The sequence below is a fragment of the Mesoplodon bidens genome, assembly GCF_964165515.1.
Source record: "Mesoplodon bidens genome assembly, chromosome: 3".
NCBI classification, from domain to species: domain Eukaryota; kingdom Metazoa; phylum Chordata; class Mammalia; order Artiodactyla; family Ziphiidae; genus Mesoplodon; species Mesoplodon bidens.
Window position 1 is genome coordinate 156,742,676 of NC_138178.1, and position 21,842 is coordinate 156,764,517.

The following is a 21,842-nucleotide window of genomic DNA, read 5'->3' on the forward strand; positions in this document are numbered from 1 at the left end:
TAATGAAACCCTTAGTAAATAAACCTTTATACATCTGACTTAGGAAATCCACCATTGTGTAGCCATCTGAAAAAAGTAATAATATACTTACCTAATATCATTTTAGGCTTTCAGTTAGTGAATTACTTATCATTACTACATAAATAGGAACCACATTTTATACACACACAGATACAACCCCCTCAGCCAATAGAAAGGAGACACCCAGAGTGTTTCTCTTCTTTGAAAATGACAACTTTCATTTCCAAGTTGCAGTAGGATCAGCCAGCCTCACCTTGCTGTGATGCAGGAATAAGGACCTGCTGAGTCTGCGCTTGCTGAGGTACTGTCTGTTGCGGTTGAGCCTGGTGGTGGTGGTGGTGGTGGTGGTGATGCTGCTGCTGCTGGGGTTGCTGCTGCTGTTGAACTTGCAGTAAAAGCTGCTGCTCTTCTGAATGAAATCCATCTACTGCCCTAGATTGCATTAGTTTATTCTCCCATAACTAAAGCAAAGAATATTAAAGATTTCTAAGTAAGAGTCAGGGAAAACAACGCTGGACATATGGATAAAACATACTTTATTAGTCAGTTTATAAAATTTTCACATTTTCAAAACTGATAAATCTACAAATCTCTAATTCTTACTCAAGTGTATGCCACAATGAAAACCAATTTTTAAAGTACAAACCTCATTTTTGCTACTTAAGAGTACTGAAGAATTCTTTTGTTTCTTTTTATATCTTCAACAAACTTTCCATAGTAATTCCTTAGTTGCCAAGCAGTTTCATATAAGCAATTTTTCAGTAATCAAAAATCATCCTTTTTAGTATCAAATCCATTGTTAGCTATTTTATGGAAATCTTTCTTTCCTAACTTTTAGATAACATATAAAACATAAATTCATCTTTCCTTGAACTATGAGCAACATTATAGAGGCAGTCCTCAGGTTAGAAAACCCTACCTTTCTCTATCTGTCCAACCCTACACAAGGAAAAAGAAACAGCAATGCCTAATATGCTTTCAAAGGTATTCTCAACCCTCCACACTTCTTGAAATTCCCTTCCCTCTTTCATTATGACAAGGATTGACAATCCTTTTTTGCTTAACCACTTCTATTTTCTCATCTCACCCTTGGACAGCTTCTGTGATGAAGGAAAAAAAAATCAAAAGTGGGCAAAAACAAGGAAGTAAAAGAAAATATTTACAACTATTCCATCCTTCTCCCTAACACATTTCCTCTCTGTAAGGCTTAGTGTTCAATCTATAGAGCCCTTATAAAAAAACTGCCCAAGAAAGTTACAAACCATTCCTTAAACACACATATAAAATTTAATTCAGCCATTTTGTACACAAGGATCTACAGATACTTTGTTTCCTCCCCTAGGATCTACTCTTGGGATATTGCCTAACTCATGTAAGGCTTCTATCAGATCCTTCAAAAAGCTCCCTTTGCCATACTAACAGGGATTTTTATAAACTGCTGACACAACTGTTTTAGAAATTCTAGATCTACATGTTAATAACAATTCCAGCACATCTCTAACAATTTAGCGAAAAAGTAAACTAAAAAGGTCCATTTCCCAGAGCAACCATTCCCCAGCAGTCTCAGTATTTAGGCTCACCTGAAGACTATTCTTACAGAGACAGTAACAGTATCTATTTCATGCGTTGTGAGGAGTAAATAAGATTTCCATGTAAAACATTTATCAGAGTCTAGCATAAAGTCAGTCATCAATAAAAGTTATTATAATTATTGTAGTGGTGGTATTAATTGTGTAATAGAGCATTACAACAGAAGTCAGGAACCCAATTAGTCCTGGTTTGGCCACTAAACAGCTTTGTGGACAAATTATTTATCTTGCTTTGTGGACAAATTATTTATCTTCCCTGAGAATTTTCTCATCTAAAAAGGGAACAAGTTGAATTAGATACTTCTAAACGAACTTCCAGCTAGTAAATCTAAGTCAGTGCAAATACCAGACTAAAAACAGCTAGGGTTCTTCCTAGGGTAACAAAAAACTACTTTTTGAGAGCCCAAGTTTTGTCTGGTTCATTTCTATGAAGTGGGCACCTAGCATAACACACAGTACAAAATAGGCTCAGACACTGAATAAAATACACTCTACACTCTAAAATACACTCTAAATGTATTATATAGTAAGGCTATATAGGTAAGCCTCCCAAACAGTTATCACCCAAACTGTCTACACCTCTTTTCCCTGTTTCAAAGCAAAACAAAACCTCGCTTCTTGTAGGCCAAAATCAAGGTGAAAAAAGTACTATTAATTAATGCTTTAAGAAACAGGTCTTTAAGGGACTTCCCTGGTGGTCCAGTGGTAAAGAACCCGCCTTCCGACACAGGGGACGCGGGTTCAATCCCTGGACGGAGAAATAAGATCCCACATGTCCCGGGGAGACTAAGCCCGCACGCGCCACAACTACTGAGCCCGCACAACACAGCTAGAGAGTCCGCATGGCGCAAACTACAGAGCCCACACGCTCTGGAGCCCATGCACTACAACTACAGAGCCCACGTGCTCTGGAGCCTGTGTGCCACAACTAGAGAGAGAAAACCCGCACACCACGACTAGAGAGAAGCCCGCGTGCCACAACGAAGAGCTCGAGCACTGCAAGGAAAGATCCTGCACACAGCAACGAAGATCCCACATGCTGCACCTAAGACCCAACACAGCCAAAAATAAAATAAATAAATAAATAAAATATTTTTTAAAAAAAAAACAGGTCTTTAAACCATAATTTTCTAAATTTAAAGCCTCAGTTTCTATCACCTCCAACTGGTCTACCCACTGCAATCCTGACCCATCACTTCAATGAAGCTTCCATGACAATGGTAAATATTAACAAATACACATTATGTGCTAAGTGCTGCGTACCACTACTCACCTAGTCTCCCAAGTCAATGATCTGTGAGTCAGAATCTACCCCAATGCCCTATCATTACTGTCAATTTCCTTTCCAAAGCATTATTTCAATCTATCCCTACTATAATGGCCCCAGTTCAAGTCCCTTCCTCCCATCAGCATTACTGCAAAGTGTTAATGACTAAGCTAATTGAGCTCCCTGCTTCAAATCATACATTCTACACATAATTATTGAATATCTCCCAGCTAGACACTGTTAGTGGCATTGAGAACAGATAGTGAACAAATCTGACAAAGATCCTTGTCCTTACAGAGCCTACATTTTAGTGGAAACTTGTGCTTCCAATCTATCCTCTATAAATCAGTGGTCCTCAAAATGTGATCCTGGACCAATAACATCAGTATCACCTGGGAACTTGTTAGACATACCAATTCTAAGGCCCCACCCCATCGAATCAGCAACTCTGGAGGTAGAGCCAGGAATCTGTTTTAATAACCTATCCAGGTTATTGTGATGTACACTAAAGTGAAAGCTGCTGCTTTAAAGTATAAACCAATACTTTTCAAACTGCAGACTGCAACCCATTAATGCATTATTAAAAGTTAATTTAGATTTTTTGGTAAATGCAAACAAATTTTTCTTTTTAAATGTCAGACTGTACCCCTATCAACTGAGACTCTTTGAAGCAGAAGTCCAAAACTCTGTCTTTTAACTAGCACCCCAGAGAATCCTTCTCACTCTAAAGACCAAGCTCCTTAATGCAGTATTATGTTAACTTCTACAAATGCTACTATAACTTGCACTCTATTTTCCAAACTACCTGCAGTTCCCTGAATATAGCATACATACGTCCTGTCTAAACTTTCGTAAACTACTCCTTATGACTGACAGTCTTCCCACACAATTCCCCAAAAAATGCAAATGCAAAGTCACACAGCCGTAAAGAAATCGCTCACTGCCTCTATACCTTAGAGATATTTCTATTGGTACACTTTCACACTAAGTCTACCTTCTCTATTAAAGTATGAACTCCTTCAGGGTAGAGACTATGTCTTATTCATAACCTAACAAAATGACTAAGAACTTATCAGAAATTTAATATTAATTTCAAAGAGAATGGAAAACGAACTTGTTTTCTAAGGTAGTTTCTCTATAAAGATGCTACCAACATTTTAGGCAGAATAACTCTTTATTTACAGGGTATTACCACAGGAAGTGTACATGAAATACAACACTCCTCTAGCCTACTAAATGCCAAAGATGCCCATTAGTCATTGTAACAAGCAAACATGGAACCACACATTTCAAACTGCTTCTGGGGGAGCAAGGGGATGCTGGAGTAGTGGGCCACTGAGAATCCATATTTACTAAGTACCAAATACTGTTCTAGGTAATGTGAAAAATACAATAATAATACCATACAAATATTTGGCATTACACTTATAATATCAAATAATGTAACGTTCAAATTAGTTGCATGTTTTCTGTTTCTCTCCAATTTCATTTTAAAATAATTTTATTTATCAAAATATTTTATTTTTAAAATATCATCTGTTTAAAATAATGTAATACTGTTTTGGCAACAGTAATCATATTAATACCCCTGAAGACTACCAAGAATACTGAATTTTTATTTATTTATTTATTTATTTATTTATTTAGCTACCTTAGAAAATAGGAAGAACTCTTTTGTGTGTGTGTGTGTGTGGTACGCGGGCCTCTCACTGTTGTGGCCTCTCCCGTTGCGGAGCACAGGCTCCGGACGCACAGGCCCAGCGGCCGTGGCCCACGGGCCCAGCCACTCCGCTGGCACGTGGAATCCTCCCGGACCAGGGCAAGAACCCGCGTCCCCTACATCAGCAGGCGCACTCCCAACCACTGCGCCACCAGGGAAGCCCAGGAAGAACTCTTTTCTCCACATTTTTATAGTACTTTTTCCCCCCAACACTATAGCTATTGTTTCTGGCAGTCCTATTTCAACAATCTTTGCCAGGTCTCCGGAATTAGACTTGGAGAAAATTCATTTTCTGTTCCCAAAATATTTTGGATATGCATCATGTTATGCCCATCACGTTTACTAGACTAACACTGAATTCTTAACGTGCACTTAAGTACTTTCTGTGTACACTCGTTTTTCACAAAAATTCTTTAAAATAGACATTATTATCTCCTTTTTACAGAAAAAGAACCCGAGGAACGAGAAGTTAGGTACCTTATCCAAGATCACCAACTAACAGCAGGCAAAACCATCGTACAGTCCAGGCAATCTGACTCAACAGGGCTGGACCCTGAGAGTGAAGAGTAAATGTCCTTTAAATTTTAAATTTAAAGTTTAAATTTTGGACTCTAGGCCCTCACTTGCCTCACCATAATCCCAGCACTGGTCCGAAGTTCTAATCTCTAAACTGTACTGCTGCTATCAGAGCAGGTCTAGCCACAACTCTGGTACCTTCCTTATCTGGAGACAAAAGGCTTAGCTTCAAGTCTCTACCACTTGCTAAATGATCTGTCAAAGCATATTTATTCCATTTTTTGATCTATAAAACGTTACCAGATCTACTGCTGCCTGGCAGTATGCTGGGCTAGAAATTCTAAAGGATTCTCCTACTCTCACAAAAACAACTAGATCCTGGATAAAACATAAGACAATTGAATTTTTGGGCTCTTTAGAAATGATGTTGGGGAACAGAGCTTTCCCCAAGGCCAAATGATGTAGAACAGTAGATCATCATACAACTAATGGTTCAAGTATTTATATACAACTAGAGTATATTTAGAATAGTGGTTCTCAATCAGGGGGATTTTTCCCCTTCTGCCCCGGGGACATCTGGCAGTGTCTAGAGATATTTTTGGTTGTCAGAACTAAGGGGTGCTACTGGCATCTAGTGGGCAGAGATCAGTTATACTGCTAATATCCTACGATAACTAGCCTTCTACAACAAAGAATTAACAGGTCCAAAATGTCAGTAGTGCCAAGGATGAGACAGATCTAGGGGCAGATTAACTTCTTCAGATTTGTCTCCAAATGAGGAATTCTTCTCACTTTGTTTTATTGAGAGGCCATGTTTTCTCTCTCCCATTGTACTTGCTATTTGGATAGGGGTGGGTCTGACAGTTTAGAAATCAGGATAATTTTATCACTTACTTTGAAGAGGACTTCTAGACTGTCATTTCCACCCATAGTCATTTACCAATCTAAAACACAATTTACATTCAAATATAGCTTTATTGAAAATCAAGTGGTGATCATTTTCTAATGTATAGAAATCCTGAATCACTATGTTGTGCACCTAGAACTAATACAGTGTTGTAGGTCAATTACACTTCAATTAGAGAAAAAAGCAAGAAAACCAACATTATGCTTTATGCATCTTTTCTATCTCCCACAGTTCATACATTAAAGGAGACCCACAGTGTTAACAGATAACCTCAAAAATCAGGTTGAATTTTTTCAATGTAGAAGGTCCCTTCCTGAATTATCTAATTAAACTTCAAATTACAGGCACTCTCACTACTCATCTTAATTCATAATCTAATACACCACTGTATCCTGCACAGCCGTATGGAAGCTTTTGATAAAAGTTTGTAAAACACTATAAAATGGTGAGAAAGGGGACAGAACTAATGACAGAGTCCTTTATAAACCTTAAAATATGAAATATTGTTAGTTTTCATTAGCAAGAATATCCAAACTGACAAGGTCTAATACAGTAGCCACTAGCCACACATGGTGATTTAAAGTGAAATTAATTATAATTAAATAAAAATTCAGTTCTTCAGTTCCACTAACCATATTTCAAGTGTTTAATAGCCACATGTGGCTAGTGGTTACCATACTGGAGAGCACAGATATAGAACATTTTCATCACCACAGAAAGTTCTACTGCATAATGCTGGCTGGCTGTCAGACTGTTAAAACTAGGGCACATTCTGGAAATTCTAATGAGATCCTGAAGAAATTTAGTGCAGAGAATTAAAATAACAAACTCATTTCAGTCTAACAGTTTTATATTTAAATTCAGCTACAACCCAGAATAAAAGAGTATGCCCCGTTTAAAGAACAACAAAAACATTAAACTACTTTTTTCAGTTAGATTCTGGAGCAACATGTTATTAATTTGTTTAATTAAGTATTTACTGAATGCCAACCACATATGCCAGGCATTATGGTAGAGGCTGGGGATTCAAAGTTGAATAAGTCACAATTTTTGTCATAGAAATCTAAGCATTAAACAAAAAATCAGTGCATAACCTATAAAACGTAGATATTATTTTTATACTACTTTTATACTATATTATATGTACATATATCTGTATATATGTGTATACATGTATAAAGTCTTATGTACTAAAAATGCAGGTGGAGCTATGTGGTCTCAAAGATAGCTCATTCTGTTTGGAAAGAACACCTTGATTCTAACTGGGACCAGTAGGAAAATATCAACAGACTCTGTGAAAAGCAAGAGGAGATAACAACTTGGATTGACCACTAGTCTGACATACCGCAAATTAAAGCCTTTGGGACTAATTTTTTGCACCTAAAAATGCTGTACCTTCTACATAAGATCACAGAACTACAAGGACAACCATTATAAGGCTATAACATATTTGTAAAATATTCATTACATGTAACATGAAGGAATCAAAGTAAGTTTATTCTCTTCTTATTCATATCCCTGAGATACTTTATGTGTTTGAGTAGTTTATATTGCTATTCTTCCAACTCATGTCTCAGAGTTGGCATTCCTTCACTTGTATTTTTAAATACCTACTCTTCACTTTCAGTAACCATTACATTTCTCACAAGGTAAATAAATATTTCCTCGTCTCATTCAAACCTATATTTTCCCTTCCTCAAAGGGGCAGATTCATATTGAAAACTCTATAGAAGCTGCCCACAGATGCTGCAACATTCTAAGATATATTTCATCACCACAACACAGGTGAGATTTGCTTTATTTAAAATAGTAAGTTGCTAAATTGCAGCCTCCACACCTCTGTTGAATGGATAAATAAAACCACAACAAATGTTCCTTAGCATTCATTAACTGATTACTTATTTATACATAGCTCTAAAGGAGCTCAATTCCCAATCTCTAAGCCAGCAGTTCTAAAACTTTTTAGTCTGAGTCCTTTATCATTTTTACAAATTAATGAGGACCTCAATGAACTTTTATGAAATTTTAAATAAGATGTTTTTTAATGTTGACATTTAAAAATAACAACGTGGGCTTCCCTGGTGGCACAGTGGTTGAGAATCTGCCTGCTAATGCAGGGGACACGGGTTCGAGCCCTGGCCTGGGAAGATCCCACATGCCACGGAGCAACTAGGCCCGTGAGCCACAACTACTGAGCCTGCGCGTCTGGAGCCTGTGCTCCGCAACTAGAGATGCCGCGATAGTGAGAGGCCTGCACACCATGATGAAGAGTGGCCCCCTCTTGCCACAACTAGAGAAAGCCCTCGCACAGAAACGAAGACCCAACACAGCCAAAAGTAAAATAAATAAATAAATAAATAAAAGAAATGCATTTCCATTAAAAAAAAAAAAGATCCAGAGGAGTAAAGAAAAAAAATAAAATAAAACGTATCCATTACATGTTAACATAAATACTTTCAATGAAAATAACCATATCGTCCAAAAAAATTTCGTGAGAAATGGCTTAAAAGGAAAATAACTGGATTCTCATGTCTGCTTCTATGTTCAGTTTGCTTTCGTTGATGTATATGAAGAAAATCTGCCTTCTCATAGCTAAGTAGTTGGGAAAGGAAAAAGTATTTTAAGTGATGGTTTCTTAACAGTTAGCTGCAATGTACAATCTGAAACCATATACCAATTAACTTTTCAAACTCTTCGATTAGAATCCATTAATTTATCTTTCACTTTGAAGGGATTTTGCAACATCATGCATTGGTCATTTGGAAAATACGAGTTCAGTGAAGTATGCAGATATGCCAAATGTGAACACATTTCATTATAGAATATCATGAATAGAATATCAAACAACTGCATGTCTTAATATCAACAATGATCTCATCTCAACCTTTACATAAACATCTCTTTAATATTTGGTACATCAAAATGGGAAGCATGCATAAAGCCCTTCTGCTGCATATGGAACAGTTATCTCAAGGAAAAGCACTTGTGTACATTTGAGTTGCAAGTTTAACTGGTCACTTTTTTTCATGGAATACAACTTTTACTGGAAATATGACAAACATACTATAATTATTCAGACTTGGGCATCTGTCCAACCACATGGACCCCCTGAAAGAGCCTGTGGGGAAGTCCACTGACCATATTTTGAGAACCACTGTTCTGAGCAGTAAGGCAAAAATATTCCATGATTTTATGAGTCATTACAGCATCAAGAAAACACAAATGCTAAATAAAAGTATCTATATATTTCTGCTTAAATCCAAGTAAATAGAAGAGGCAGAAAAGCAGCTCCCAAGCTAGAATACATTATAAACCAAATATTTGGCCCACATAGAGAATCGGACTCCAGAACGTGAAATTTATCAAGCACGTAATCTCCACAACATAAATACATTTTAGAATACCAGTGCATTAAGACCACAAAAAAAGGAAAAAAAAAACCTTGCAGGAATGTCAAGTAATTAAAACATAAATGGATATTAACTGCCCATTAATAATAGCTAATACTATTGCCAGGCACTTTGCTAAACACTATATAGTCATTACATTAAATCCTCAAAACAAGCCTAAAAGGTAAGTACATTCTCATCTCACATATAAGGAAACTGAAATATAAGCAGTTTGCCTAAGGTGAGAGGAAGAATGGATGGTAGAGCTGGGATTCAAAACCAGCACTCTTCACATAACTATACTGCTTCCTGCAACAAAGTCAAACGGTCATCATATGGCAACATTACAGAGTATAGTTTCTAACTGAAGAGAATGTTTAAAAAAAAAAAAGCAGCAAACTCACAGTTTTTAGTTCCATCAGAACTTGTTCATCGACTCCATCATCCAAAAAGATGTCTCTCACATCATTAATTACATCTTCAATCACAGATCTGTATAACTTAGGCTTTAAAGGGAAAATAAAAGACTGCTGAAAAACACGTTATTTTCACATATTAAAATATATAACATTTTCACAAATTCAAAACAAATGTAATACAACAGTCCCTTTTCCAACTCTCTAAAACTTATTTGAGAAGATATAACTTTAAAGGTATGGCCATTCCCATAAACATCATTTGCCTTAGTTAAAATTAATTATTTGATGACTGCATATTTTAATAAAGGTTTTACGACTGTTTAATACAATTCATATACAGAAGATCATCAAAGATACAAGGTCTATACAGTTTCCAGTTGTAATTTCCCATGTTGTTATAGTCAAAACACTTAATGTGTTTTGACTATATCCAACGATATAGTTATATGGGTTGCTATGTCTGGTTTTTATTATTCCTTGCTTGGTTTAACCCGTTGTATCTCCTAACGTCATCGCTGTCTTAACAGGAACTTATGTCCTGTGATTTGCCTGGTAATAATCTGCAACCTAATAAGTATTCAAATTTAAAAATCACCTAATTTCAGTTTTTGTTACCCAGTCTGTACCTTTAAATTATACCATCAAGCTGTTCATATAACCACAATAACAGGTCTCAAAGTCTCAGAGGAACAAGACACAATGATCTCTTTTCCAGGATTTCTCTCCTACTACTGCCCAGATGATGCTATGGAATAGAATTATAAGCAGCCTCGATATTTATTTTTAAACTATTATTATTATAACTATTATTGTTGGCATTACTTGGGGGGAAGCTTGCTTTTAGAAGGTTGACAGAAAAATAAAATGAGAATAGATGTGAAAGCACTTTAAAAGTATAAAGTACTTTTTAAAAACCAAAAGGTAAGAGACGGAAGAATTTGCCCAACCCACATCCTATCTTTAATGGACAAAAGGAAGTTTGCTTGTCAGAGTGTAAAACCAGAGATGCCTTGCTATAAATCTTATCCATTATCACACAGAGCTAAGATCAACAGCCTTTTTAATACTTTGTCATTATTTGTGTTTTATATCTTGCTTAAAAGTTACTGCTTACCCAATAAAACCAAGGGTTTGCTCTCATAAGAAACTCAAACAGATATAAATGTTTCATTAGCATCTCTCCCAGCAATACTGTTATCACAGGGGAAACTTCTTATGTGTCCTTGTCCAGCCAGAAATACAAATAATGAGTTCCTCTATACAATTTACCTCAACCATTAAAAACTATTTGTTCCTTTTCATTACAACCAGAAAAACAATTCATGTATCTAGGTTCTCACCTTTGCCGTTCCACTCACTCACCTGCTTTTTATTTTGCCAAATCTGCCTCTGTGAACTAAAATTATTCATGTGATTTCTGCATCTCTACAGTGCCTCCTTATGCTAGCATTCTTATTCTATACATAAGGAAAGTCTATCTGACTATGGGTATCACCTTATCTATGGCAATTCAACTACTGAATTACAAAAATACATTTATAAAGTGTTTTTTTTAAAACCAATGACTCAAGGCATTATAAAGATACAGTGTAATTTTAAAATGGTAGTATAAATCTCAAATTGATGATATAAATTATTTTTTCAGCAAAATAGATGTTCTGGTGTTTCTGAAGTCAGTCATCCCTAAAAATACTCTGCTTGGATATATCCACACATTTATGGGTACAATGTGCTTTTTTCTGGCACTCCCTACTTAATGAATCAATCTTGCTTTAAGATTTTGCTTTTGTAATTTAATTAACCCACAACTTGGCCACTTAATGGATTCATATGCACTATAGTTAAAGAAAGGGAAATGTGTATTATTCATGAAGTATATGCAATTTAAAATTGTTCAAGAGTTAAAAAGCGCGCAAAATACTGACGTTTTTCAAAGTATGTGAGTACACAGGCATTTGAAATAAGCAATTTCTTAATTATTATTTAAAATACTAAACTGTACTTAAGCCAAAGTTTTTGCCTTTTATGAAATACACGGTAATTTAGGTTTGCCCTGGTTTTCAAAAACCAGATATTCCAAACTTAAAAACTCGTAAATTAAAGGGCCATTAGTGCCATTATCTAATGATTAATTAAAGGATTTCTTTCAAAAGTGTTAGTCTCTGGTACAATATTGGAAAATAAGTTGGATTAATTTCTATATTGGATATCATATTAACATCCAATGCAGCAAAAACACTGTCTACTTAGAATTTTAATTTTTTAATACCCAGTTTGCACTAAGCAAATTAACTCACAATTCCCCGATCCATAAATGTACTGTAGACATAGGTCCTACGTCGAAGCTTTAGGCACTTACTATTTCTTTGAAAAGCTTCGTATCTCAAATATTATAGGAAAACATAATGAAATATTAGGAGCTATATTTCTAACATTTCCTGAATACGTGATAAACAAAATACTACCAATATCAAATCCTCCACAGCTAACAATTAATGTAGAAAACTTTTCAAAAAAAATTACCGACAATAATGCATGCATCTTCTGAATACAAGAACGATTAGACATCTGAGCTTAAATTAATTCTCTTTAAAAAATAAAAATAAAATAAAAAAGGATGGCGTCTGTTTTCCCCTAACAAAGACCGCAAATCCCAGCTGCTGTATGAAAACAAAAACTTGGGGCTCTAAAAGCAGACCCGGTTGGGCACGAAATTACAGTGTACGGAAAGGACTTAAGAATAAACTGAGCTCTGCACGCGCCAGCCTCTCGCCTCGGGAGCACGCACCTCCCAGCCCCGCTCTCAGCAGCTCTCACTATTTAAAGCCGGATCTGGTGTTTAAATGGAGAGGCGGTGACGTAGGCCTGAAAAGCACCTTCCCATCCTGGCAGAGTCTATATTAGAGAGCGGCAATGGCTCTATATAAACAGGGCAGCCAAAGGGAGGAGGACCACAAGGCTCAGGGACTGAAAAGCAGGGTAAGCGGCCGCAGCCATGATGGATCGACCCGAGTCGTCAACGGTACGGAGCCGGGCTGCCGTGGGCTTGTCTGCATTTGGGACCGGGCAAAAAAGTGTTTTATTGTCATAATAAAAATAAGAGAGTGGGGTGGACTAGTGATCACATTTTGCGTTGGTGACTGAAAAGGTTATTTATGTGACTGCTTTTTGCAAACCTACGTGATCGCAAGTAAGAAAAAAGGGACAAACGGTGAGTAGTAGGCAAATTTCAAGGCGAAAGCGGGGCACTTTGACCACTACTGTAAGCTTTGTTTGTTTTGGTGCTTTTGCTAGTCGAAGATACGATGGGGGTTTTGCTTCCCCTTCGCCATTTTACCGATTCGGAAGGAACCGAGATAAGTGCTTTTCAACCTTCGTCCTTTTTTTTTTTTTTTTTAAACATAAAATGGCCCCACTGAAGGCTCTTTAAGCACAACCGCCAAAACGCCCAAAGTAACCCCCAAAGTAGCCATTAACCTTTCACTGCGTTAAAGTGGATCGCGGTGGGTCTTGGGGATTCGCCCAGCTCCCCAAACACGGTTTTTGTTTTGAGGCTGCTCCGGGAGCCTTCTCCAGCCGGCGCGGCCGGGCCCGCTTCGGGGAGAAGCGGCGGCGCCCCTCCCGCCCTCCCTCCTGGCAGCCGGGGTCTGGGGCCGGGGCCGCGCGCTCGCCCCGGCCCAACCGCCCCGCGGCGGCCCCAGGCCCAGCAGGCGCCCCCGCCCTCCCCGCCGCCGCGGCCGCGAGCCTCGGCACCCCCCCGCGCCCGCCGCCCGGCGCACCGGCCCGCTCCGCCTGAGGCGGGAAGCGGCGGCGGCGGCCGCGCGGGCGACTGAGGAGAGTCGAGGCCGGGAGTCGCGGCCGTCCCCGCCCCCGCCCGGTCCGGCCGTTGCTGCCGCCTGAACGAAGCCCCCGCCGGCCACCAAACCACGTCCTTACCACGGTGTTTGTATTTGCCGAGTTCGCCATTTCCACACACAACACAAACAAGAGGGGAGCAACCCCGAGAAAAGATGAAAACAAAAACAAACAAATAAAAAAAAACACCCGGTGACCCAAGCCACCGCAAAATTGGGGGGAAAAATTTTTCAAACAAAATCGGATCCTGACGGAGGAGAGGGGAGCGGTGAGAGGAGGTAGAGGAGGAGGAGAGCAGTCCTCGGAGCTAAAAACTCGAGAATCGCCCTTAAAAAAAAAAGGCCACGACCCTTCAGGGGTCCTGGGGGGCGTTGCCCGCTCCCCACCCCGCACCAAGGAGGGAAACCACCACCGGTCGCCGCTCCCCGCGCCGCCGCTGCCGCCACCGGCTGCAGCTCCAGCCGTCCGGTCCGCCCGCTTCTCCCCTTTATATAGTGAGCCAACAAGCTGCGCGAGCCGCCGCCACCGCCGCTGCCGCCGAGAGACAGGGCGGAGGGGGAGGGAGGGGCGGAAGGGGCGGGGGCAGAGGTGGGTGGGGCTGAGCGCGAGACACCGCGAGAGCCGCGTGCGCAGGCGCGCCGGGGCGGAGGCCGCCGCGCGTCGTCACGCGCAATGGAGGCTGTTGTGAGGGCAGGGCCCGGGGACTTAAGTAGTAAAGTTGGACCGCTGTCTCCCCAAGTCTCGCGTGATCACGTGGTCGGCACCCAGGCGGAAGCTTTGGGATGAGGAACTTGCTAAGCACTGCTGGAAAAAGCGTGAGTTTTGGTGACACAGGAGTCCAGAGCTAGCTGGGATCACCTCCCGTCGGGCATTTATGCGCCGTCGCGCGCTGGAGGGGATAGGAAATGCGGAAGGGGCGCTGGCTGTTGCCCCGCTAGGAATGGCCGCGGAGGAGGGCCGGTCACGTGGCCCAGGTTCCTTCCCCTGGCGCGCTCGGACTGAGGGAAGTTTCAAATGCGGAGTCATCTCCGAGAACGGGCTAGACTCAGATTCCGAGTTCCGAGGCGTTGGCACCTCTTGCCTAGGATGGGCCTTTAGCTTGCAGAATTGTGTACGAGTTCTTAAAAGGGATGAAAGCTGATTTGGGCCCCCCGTAAACATATTCCAGAATTAATAACACCTGCAGCCGTATGAGTTCTCTCCACCAGTAAGCTACAAAGTCTCTGGGTTTAAGTTCCCCAAAGGTCCGGCCTCTACTATCCCACGTACTTTAAATGACTTTTCAAGGTGGTGGAAATGCCACCCCACCCCACCCACCGCCAACCCGAAACACTGATAACCTGGATTACGACCGCACAACTTTTCCCGGTTTTTAAAAATATTGCCCAAATTCAGTGACTCCACATGGTCAGGACATACTAACATCTGAAATACTTGGCATTTGACACACCAAGTCACATGGCCTCTCGCTGCGGAAGAGGGGCAGAAAATGTCCATGTCTTGTACTGCAACTCAATAGGCTTTTGACCTGCTCTGCCCAAGCTAATTTCGCCTTTATATCAACATTTCACGCAGAACAGAGAATGCTCTGTTAAGAAGGCAGAGCTCACAGTACCTAATTTTCTTGTCCCTAGGAATTTCCAGAGACATGGAGTGTAGTCTGGACAAGTGAGGGAGTTTATCCTCAAAAGGCAAAGCAAATCAAAATGTCAAACTTCTTTGCCTCTGAAATCATAGTTGAGGAATATCAGTTGCATCTCAGTTCCCTGCACAACTGCTTCTTTGGGAGGATCAAAAGAACAACAACAACAAAAAAAAAAAAACACAGGAAATCATAGTGTTCTTTATATATTATATAAAATTATGTTTCCATCAACATTTGTAATTCATTTAATAGCCGGGTGACCATTAGCGGGAAAAGTTATACTAACTAATACTTTTCATTTCTTACTATTTTAAGAGGACTTGTTACCTCCTTATGTAAGTACTACTTTTTAAAAAAATAAATGTATTTATTTATTTATTTTTGGCTGCATTGGGTCTTGGTTGCCACCTGCGGGCTTTCTCTAGTTGCCCGCAGCGGTGGCTACTCTTAGTTGCAGTGAGCAGCTTGTTAGGAACCAGGCTGCACAGCAGGAGGTGAGTGGCTGGCAAGCAAAGCTTCATCTGTATTTATAGCTGCTCCCCATTGCTTGCATTACCGCCCGAGCGCCACCTCCTGTCAACATTATGGTGAGTTGTATAATTATTTCATTATGTATTACAGTGTAATAATAATAGAAATAAAGTGCACAATAAATGTAATGTGCTTGAATCATCCCGAAACGACACCCCCCCTGCACCGCCACCCCCCCCCTCCGTCCGTGGAAAGATTGTCTTCCATAAAACTGGTCCCTGGTGCCAAAAAGGTTGGGGACTGCTGTTTTGGTGAATGGAGAAGTTGAGGGGAAAGATCTTATATCTCAAACTTGCTAATCCTAATGGAAGTCTTATTGTAAAGTATACTGCATAATTACAACATTCATTCAAGATATAAAAAGCACTGATATATTTCAGTCCTCAAATAAAATTATAATCAGGTTTCACCTAATTTTTATTTGAAGTATAGTTGATTTACAATATTGTGTTAGTTTCAGGTGTCCAGCAAAGTGATTCAGTTATATATATGTAATTTTTTTCTGTTTTTTTCCATTATGGTTATTACAAGGTATTGAATATAGTTCCTTGTGCTATACAGTAAATCCTTGTTGCTTATCTATTTAGTTTGTATCTGTTAATTCCATACTACTAATTTATCTCTCCACCCTCCCTTAGGTCTTCTGCCCATTTTTTTATTGGATTGTTTGTTTTCTCGATATTGAGTTATATGAGCTGTTTGTGTATTTTGGATATTAACTCCTTGTTGATCGCATTGTTTGCAAATATTTTCTCCCATTCCATAGGTTGTCTTTTCATTTTGTTGATGGTTTCCTTTGCTGTATAAAAGCTTTTAAGTTTAATTAAGTTACGTTTGCTTATATTGGCTTTTATTTCTGATGAATTGGGAGATTGATCTAAGAAAATATTGTTACTTATGTTCGAGAATGTTTTGCCTATGTTCTCTTCCTGAGTTTTATGGTGGCATGTCTTATAGTTAGGTCTTTAAACCATTTTGAGTTTATTTTTGTATATGGTGTAAGGGAGTGTTACAATTTCATTGATTTACATGTAGCTGTTCTGCTTGCCCAACACCACTTGAAGAGACTGTCCTTTCTATATTGTATATTCTTTTAAATTCTTTGTTGTAGATTAATAGGTGTGTGGGTTTATTTCTGCGCTATCTATTCTGTTCCATTGATCTGTTTTTTTCTGCCAGAACCATGCTGTTTTGATTACTATAGCTTTGTCGTATTGTCTGAAGTCTGGAAGGGTTATGTCTTCAACTTTATTCTTTTTCCTCAGGATTGTTTTGGCAATTCTGGGTCTTTTGTCATTCCATGTAAATTTTAGGATTATTTTTTCTAGTTCTGTGAAAAATATCTTGGGTATTTTGATAGTGATTGCATTAGATCTGTAGATTGCTTTGGGTAGTATGGCCATTTTAACAATATTAATTCTTCCAATCCAAGAGCATGGGATATCTTTTCATTTCTCTGAATCTTTTTTTTTTTTTTTTTTTTTGGCTGCACCGGGTCTTCGTTGCTGTGCGGGCTTTCTCTAGTTGTGACGAGCGGGGGCTACTTTTCGTTGTGTTGCATGGGCTTCTCATTGCAGTGGCTTGTCTTGTTGTGGAGCACAGGCTCTAGGCGCACAGGCTTCAGTAGTTGTGGCATGTGGACTCAGTAGTTGTGGCTCGTGGGCTCTAGAGCACAGGCTCAGTAGTTGTGGCGCATGGGCTTAGTTGCTCGGCGGCATGTGGGGTGTTTCTGGAGCAGGGCTTGAACCTGTGTCCCCTGTATTGGCAGGAGGATTCTTAACCACTGCACCACCAGGGAAGCCCTCTCTGAATCATCTTAAGCTTGTTTTATCAATGTCTTATACTTTTAATGTATAGCTACCTCCTTGGTTAGGTTTATTCCTAAATATTTTTTTGATGTGATTTTAAACAGGATTGTTTTCTTACTTTTTCTGATATTTTATTGTTAGTGTAAAGAAATGCAACTGATTTCTGTATATTAATCTTGTATCTTGCTACCTCGCTGAATTCATTTATTACTTCTAATAGTTTTTGTGTGGAGATTTTAGGGCTCTCTATATAATCATGTCTTCTGCAAATAGTGACAGTTTTACCTCTTCCCTTCTAATTTGGATGCCTTTTCTTTCTTTTTCTTGTCTGATTGCTGTGTCTAGGTCTTCCAATATTATGTTGAATAGAAGTAGTGAGAGTGGGCATCCTTGTCTTGTTCCTGAATTTAGTAGGAAGGCTTTCAGCTTTTCATCATTGAATATTATGTTGGCTGTGGGTTTGTCATAAATAGCTTTTATCATGTTGAGATATGTTACCTCTATACGCACTTCAGTGAGAGTTTTTATCGTGAATGGATGTTGAATTTTGTCAAACGCTTTTTCTATGCTGTTGAGATAATCATGTGGTTTTGTCTTTTCTTTTGTTAATGTGGTGTATCACATTGATTGAATTGCATATGTTGAACCATCCTTGTAACCCTGGAATAAATCCAACTTAATCATGGTGTATGATCCTTTCTGTGTATTATTGAATTAGGTTTGCTAATATTTGTTGAGGATTTTCACATCTATATTCATCAAACATATCCTGTAAATTTTTTTTTTTTTTTTGTAGTGTCATTGTCTGGTTTTGGTATCAGGGTGATGGTGGCTTCATAGAATGAATTTGGGAGTGTTCCTTCCTTTTCAGTTTTTTGGAATAGTTTGAGAATGCTAGGTATAAGTTCTTCTTTATTTGGTAGAATTCCCCAGTGAAGCTGTCTGGTCCTGGACTTCTGTTTGCTGAGGGCTTTTGTTTTTGCAGATTCTGTTTCACTTGTAGTAATCAGTCTGTTCAAATTATGTTTCTTCTTGACTCAGTTTTGGCAAGCTGTATATTTCTAGAAACTTGTCCGTTTCTTATAGGTTGTCCAATTTGCTGGCATATAACTGTTTATAGTATTCTTTTATGATTTTTTATGTATCTATGGTATGAGCTGTTATTTTTTCTCTTTTCTTATTTTGTTTACTTGGGTCCTCTCTCTTTTCTTCTTGATGAGCCTGGCTAGAGGTTTGTCGATTTTGTTTATCCTTTCAAAAAAAACAAAAGGTTTTATTGATCTTTTCTGTTTTTTAATCTCTGTTTTATTTATTTCCTGTCTGATCTTTATTATTTGCTTCATTCTGCTGCCTTTATGTTTTGTTTGTTCTTCTTTTTCTAATTCTTCTAGGTGGTAGATTATAAAACAAAGTTAACTTTTGAAAAGAAATCCCAAAATTGAAAATAAAATGTAGCAAATTAACCTAACAGTGTATTCCATAACACACAAAGAGGAACTTTTTCAAGTGACTTTAAAACACAGTCATTAAACTATATATATCTGTAGTGGGATATTCTCTAAGGATAAAAATATGAAAAGTTTTTTTCACTGCTCTCAATATTTTTATTTGTGGTGATAATGTTATATATGTATTCTTTTTTTTAATGTGATATGTGGGATAAAGAAGATGAGTAATTATCTGATCTAATTATACCATCCCAGTCATTGCTGAGAAGCGGGATTCCCAACATAAGAGAAATGAAATTCAGATTTAAGACAGAAGAGGATAAATGAAAATTCTGTAGTCCTGAATTTAAATTAGAAGTGTCATGGTGTATTTTGTCTTAAATATTTCTCCCTGGCTCTGAGAAACAATAACCAACCCATTAGCAATGTGTATACCTAGTACCTAGATTATGGTACTTTAAGACCAGTGCTCCTTGGAGAAATATCTTATTCTGATTCTAGGTCAAAAGCAGGAAATGTCTTTTTTTGTTTTTTTAAGCAACAAAAACCTAAACTCAATACATTTTAACTTATAAAGTATATTGAATACATGTTCTGAAAAAGTCTGAACACCTCACTGGTGATCAGCCCAATATCTGTGAGCACTACTAGCTCCTGGATTATTATCTTGAAGTACCATTTTCCACTAAAAGGAATTAGAGCTACTTGTAAATATTTCTCATTCCAGGACTGGGGCAAGAAACATATAAATTTAAACCAAATGAATTGCATATTATTGCCCTACCTAATGCAAAATGAATCTAGAATATATTTTCATACAGATAGCATGAAAGTGTATTAGTGTCCTAGAGCTGTTATAACAAAGTATCACAAACTGGGTGACTTAAAACAACAGAAATTTATTGCCTCATAGTTCTGGGAGCTGTAAGTCTGAAATCAAGGTGTCAGCAGGGCCATGGTCTGTCTGACACTATGGGTCTTGCTCTTCCCAGTCTCTGGTGGTGGCCAGCAACCCTTGGAATTCCTTGCCTTGGGTCACATCACTCCAATCTCTGTCTCCATCTTTACATAGCATTTTCCCTGTGTCTTTACATTGTTTTCCTTCAGTTCATGTCTATCTCTGTGTCCAAATTTCCCCTTTTTATAAGGATACCAGTCATATTGGATTAAGGCTTATCCTAATGACCTCATTTTAACTTGATTGCCTCTGTTAAGACACTGTTTCTAAATAAGGTCACTTCGTAAGGTACTGGGGTTTAGGGTTTCAACATATCTCTTTGGGAGGAGGTAAATCAACTCATAACAGAAGATATCAAAGACTCCTAGTGTCATGTCAAAAGAATTTAGTAGCCAACATGAAGAGGCTCCCACTGGCCAAAGATGAGACACTTTGAGTATCAATAGGATAGTACTTGCAGCAAGTTGAATTGCATCAAATATTTAAATCCATTAATTTATAATGCTGCTAAAAAACAAAACATGAAAATTCTGATTGGTCACCATTGGAGAATGGTAGGGAAACAACTCATCATTTTGAATATTGGTAAATAAAGAAATATAATCAAGCATTTCCAGCCTTTCCTACATGAATTGTACCAAGTATCAAATAGTAGATGTAGTGGTTTGAATGGTAGCCCACCAAAAGATACGTCCATGTTCTAATCCTCAGAAACTGTAAATGTTATTTGGAAGAAGGATCTCTGCAGGTATAATTAAGTTAAGGATTTTGTGATGAAATCTTTACTGTGTTAGGCCCTAAATTTATTGACAGGTATCTTTATAGGAGACACGGAGGTGAACAAACAGAAGAGGGAGAGGAAATGTAACCATAGTGGAAGAAATTAGAGCAATGCAGCAACAAGGAATGCCAACATCCACTAGAAGTTGGAAGAAGCAAAGAACAGATTCTCCCTTAGAGAATCTGGAGGGAGTATGGCCCTCCAGATTTTTGTTTTGGACTTCTGGCCTCCAGAACTATGAGAGAATAAATTTCTGTTGTTTTTAAGCTGCCACATTTGTGGTTATTTATTACAAAAGCCTCAAGAAACTAATACAGTAGATAAGAGGAAGTTTCTCTTTAAAGAAGTATTACAGCTAATAAGTGAATGAAGAATAATAGAATATCACCATTTTGCAACCTCTAATGAATTAAGAAATGGAGGTGTTAAGCACTGACGTCTGCCAACATCATAAAAAAAAAAAAATACCCAGGTATTATGTGCTTCTTGATGAAGAGCATGCTACCACCTGTAAGGTAGTCTTACCCACACTCCCACCCCAAAATATATATCCTGAATGTGATCAAGCTTCTATATCCAATTAACAATGTACAAAAAATACACAGGTTGCAGGGACATTTTCAACTATGTTTCAGAAATGCAGTCAGCAAAATCCAGACCCTGGGAAGCCACAGGATAAATGATTTAATTTCTTCAACAAACAAATTCAGAAAGAGAAAGGAACCTACAGAGAAAGACACTTGAAAGACATATCAGTCAATCACAATATATGGAACTTACTTAGATCCTAATTCAAATAAACTGTAAAAGAAAGATGAAAATTATGAGACAATTGGAAATTCAAACACTTACTGGATATATGATGAAATTAAAGAATTATTGAATTACATGAAATTTTCCATTAAAAAATTAAAAATAAGCCAATGGATCCTCATTTACAATCAGTAACAGTTCTTTATCCATACAACTTGTCTTCCGGTGGAAAGAC

At 38.4% G+C, this 21,842-nt stretch overlaps 1 protein-coding gene across 1 annotated transcript in view; it reads right to left on the minus strand.

The window, feature by feature from the left end:
• Positions 1-14,221, minus strand: part of GTF2A1 (general transcription factor IIA subunit 1) — a 45,685-nt gene extending 31,464 nt beyond the window's left edge. Inside the window, exons 1-3 of the mRNA XM_081229458.1 lie at positions 13,765-14,221; positions 9,814-9,915; positions 275-482 (exon numbers count right to left, since the gene is read on the minus strand). Coding sequence (XP_081085584.1) covers positions 275-482; positions 9,814-9,915; positions 13,765-13,794 — 340 coding nt within the window. The 5' untranslated portion in view covers positions 13,795-14,221. The remainder of the gene's footprint in view (positions 1-274; positions 483-9,813; positions 9,916-13,764) is intronic.
• Positions 14,222-21,842: the final 7,621 nt, after the last annotated feature.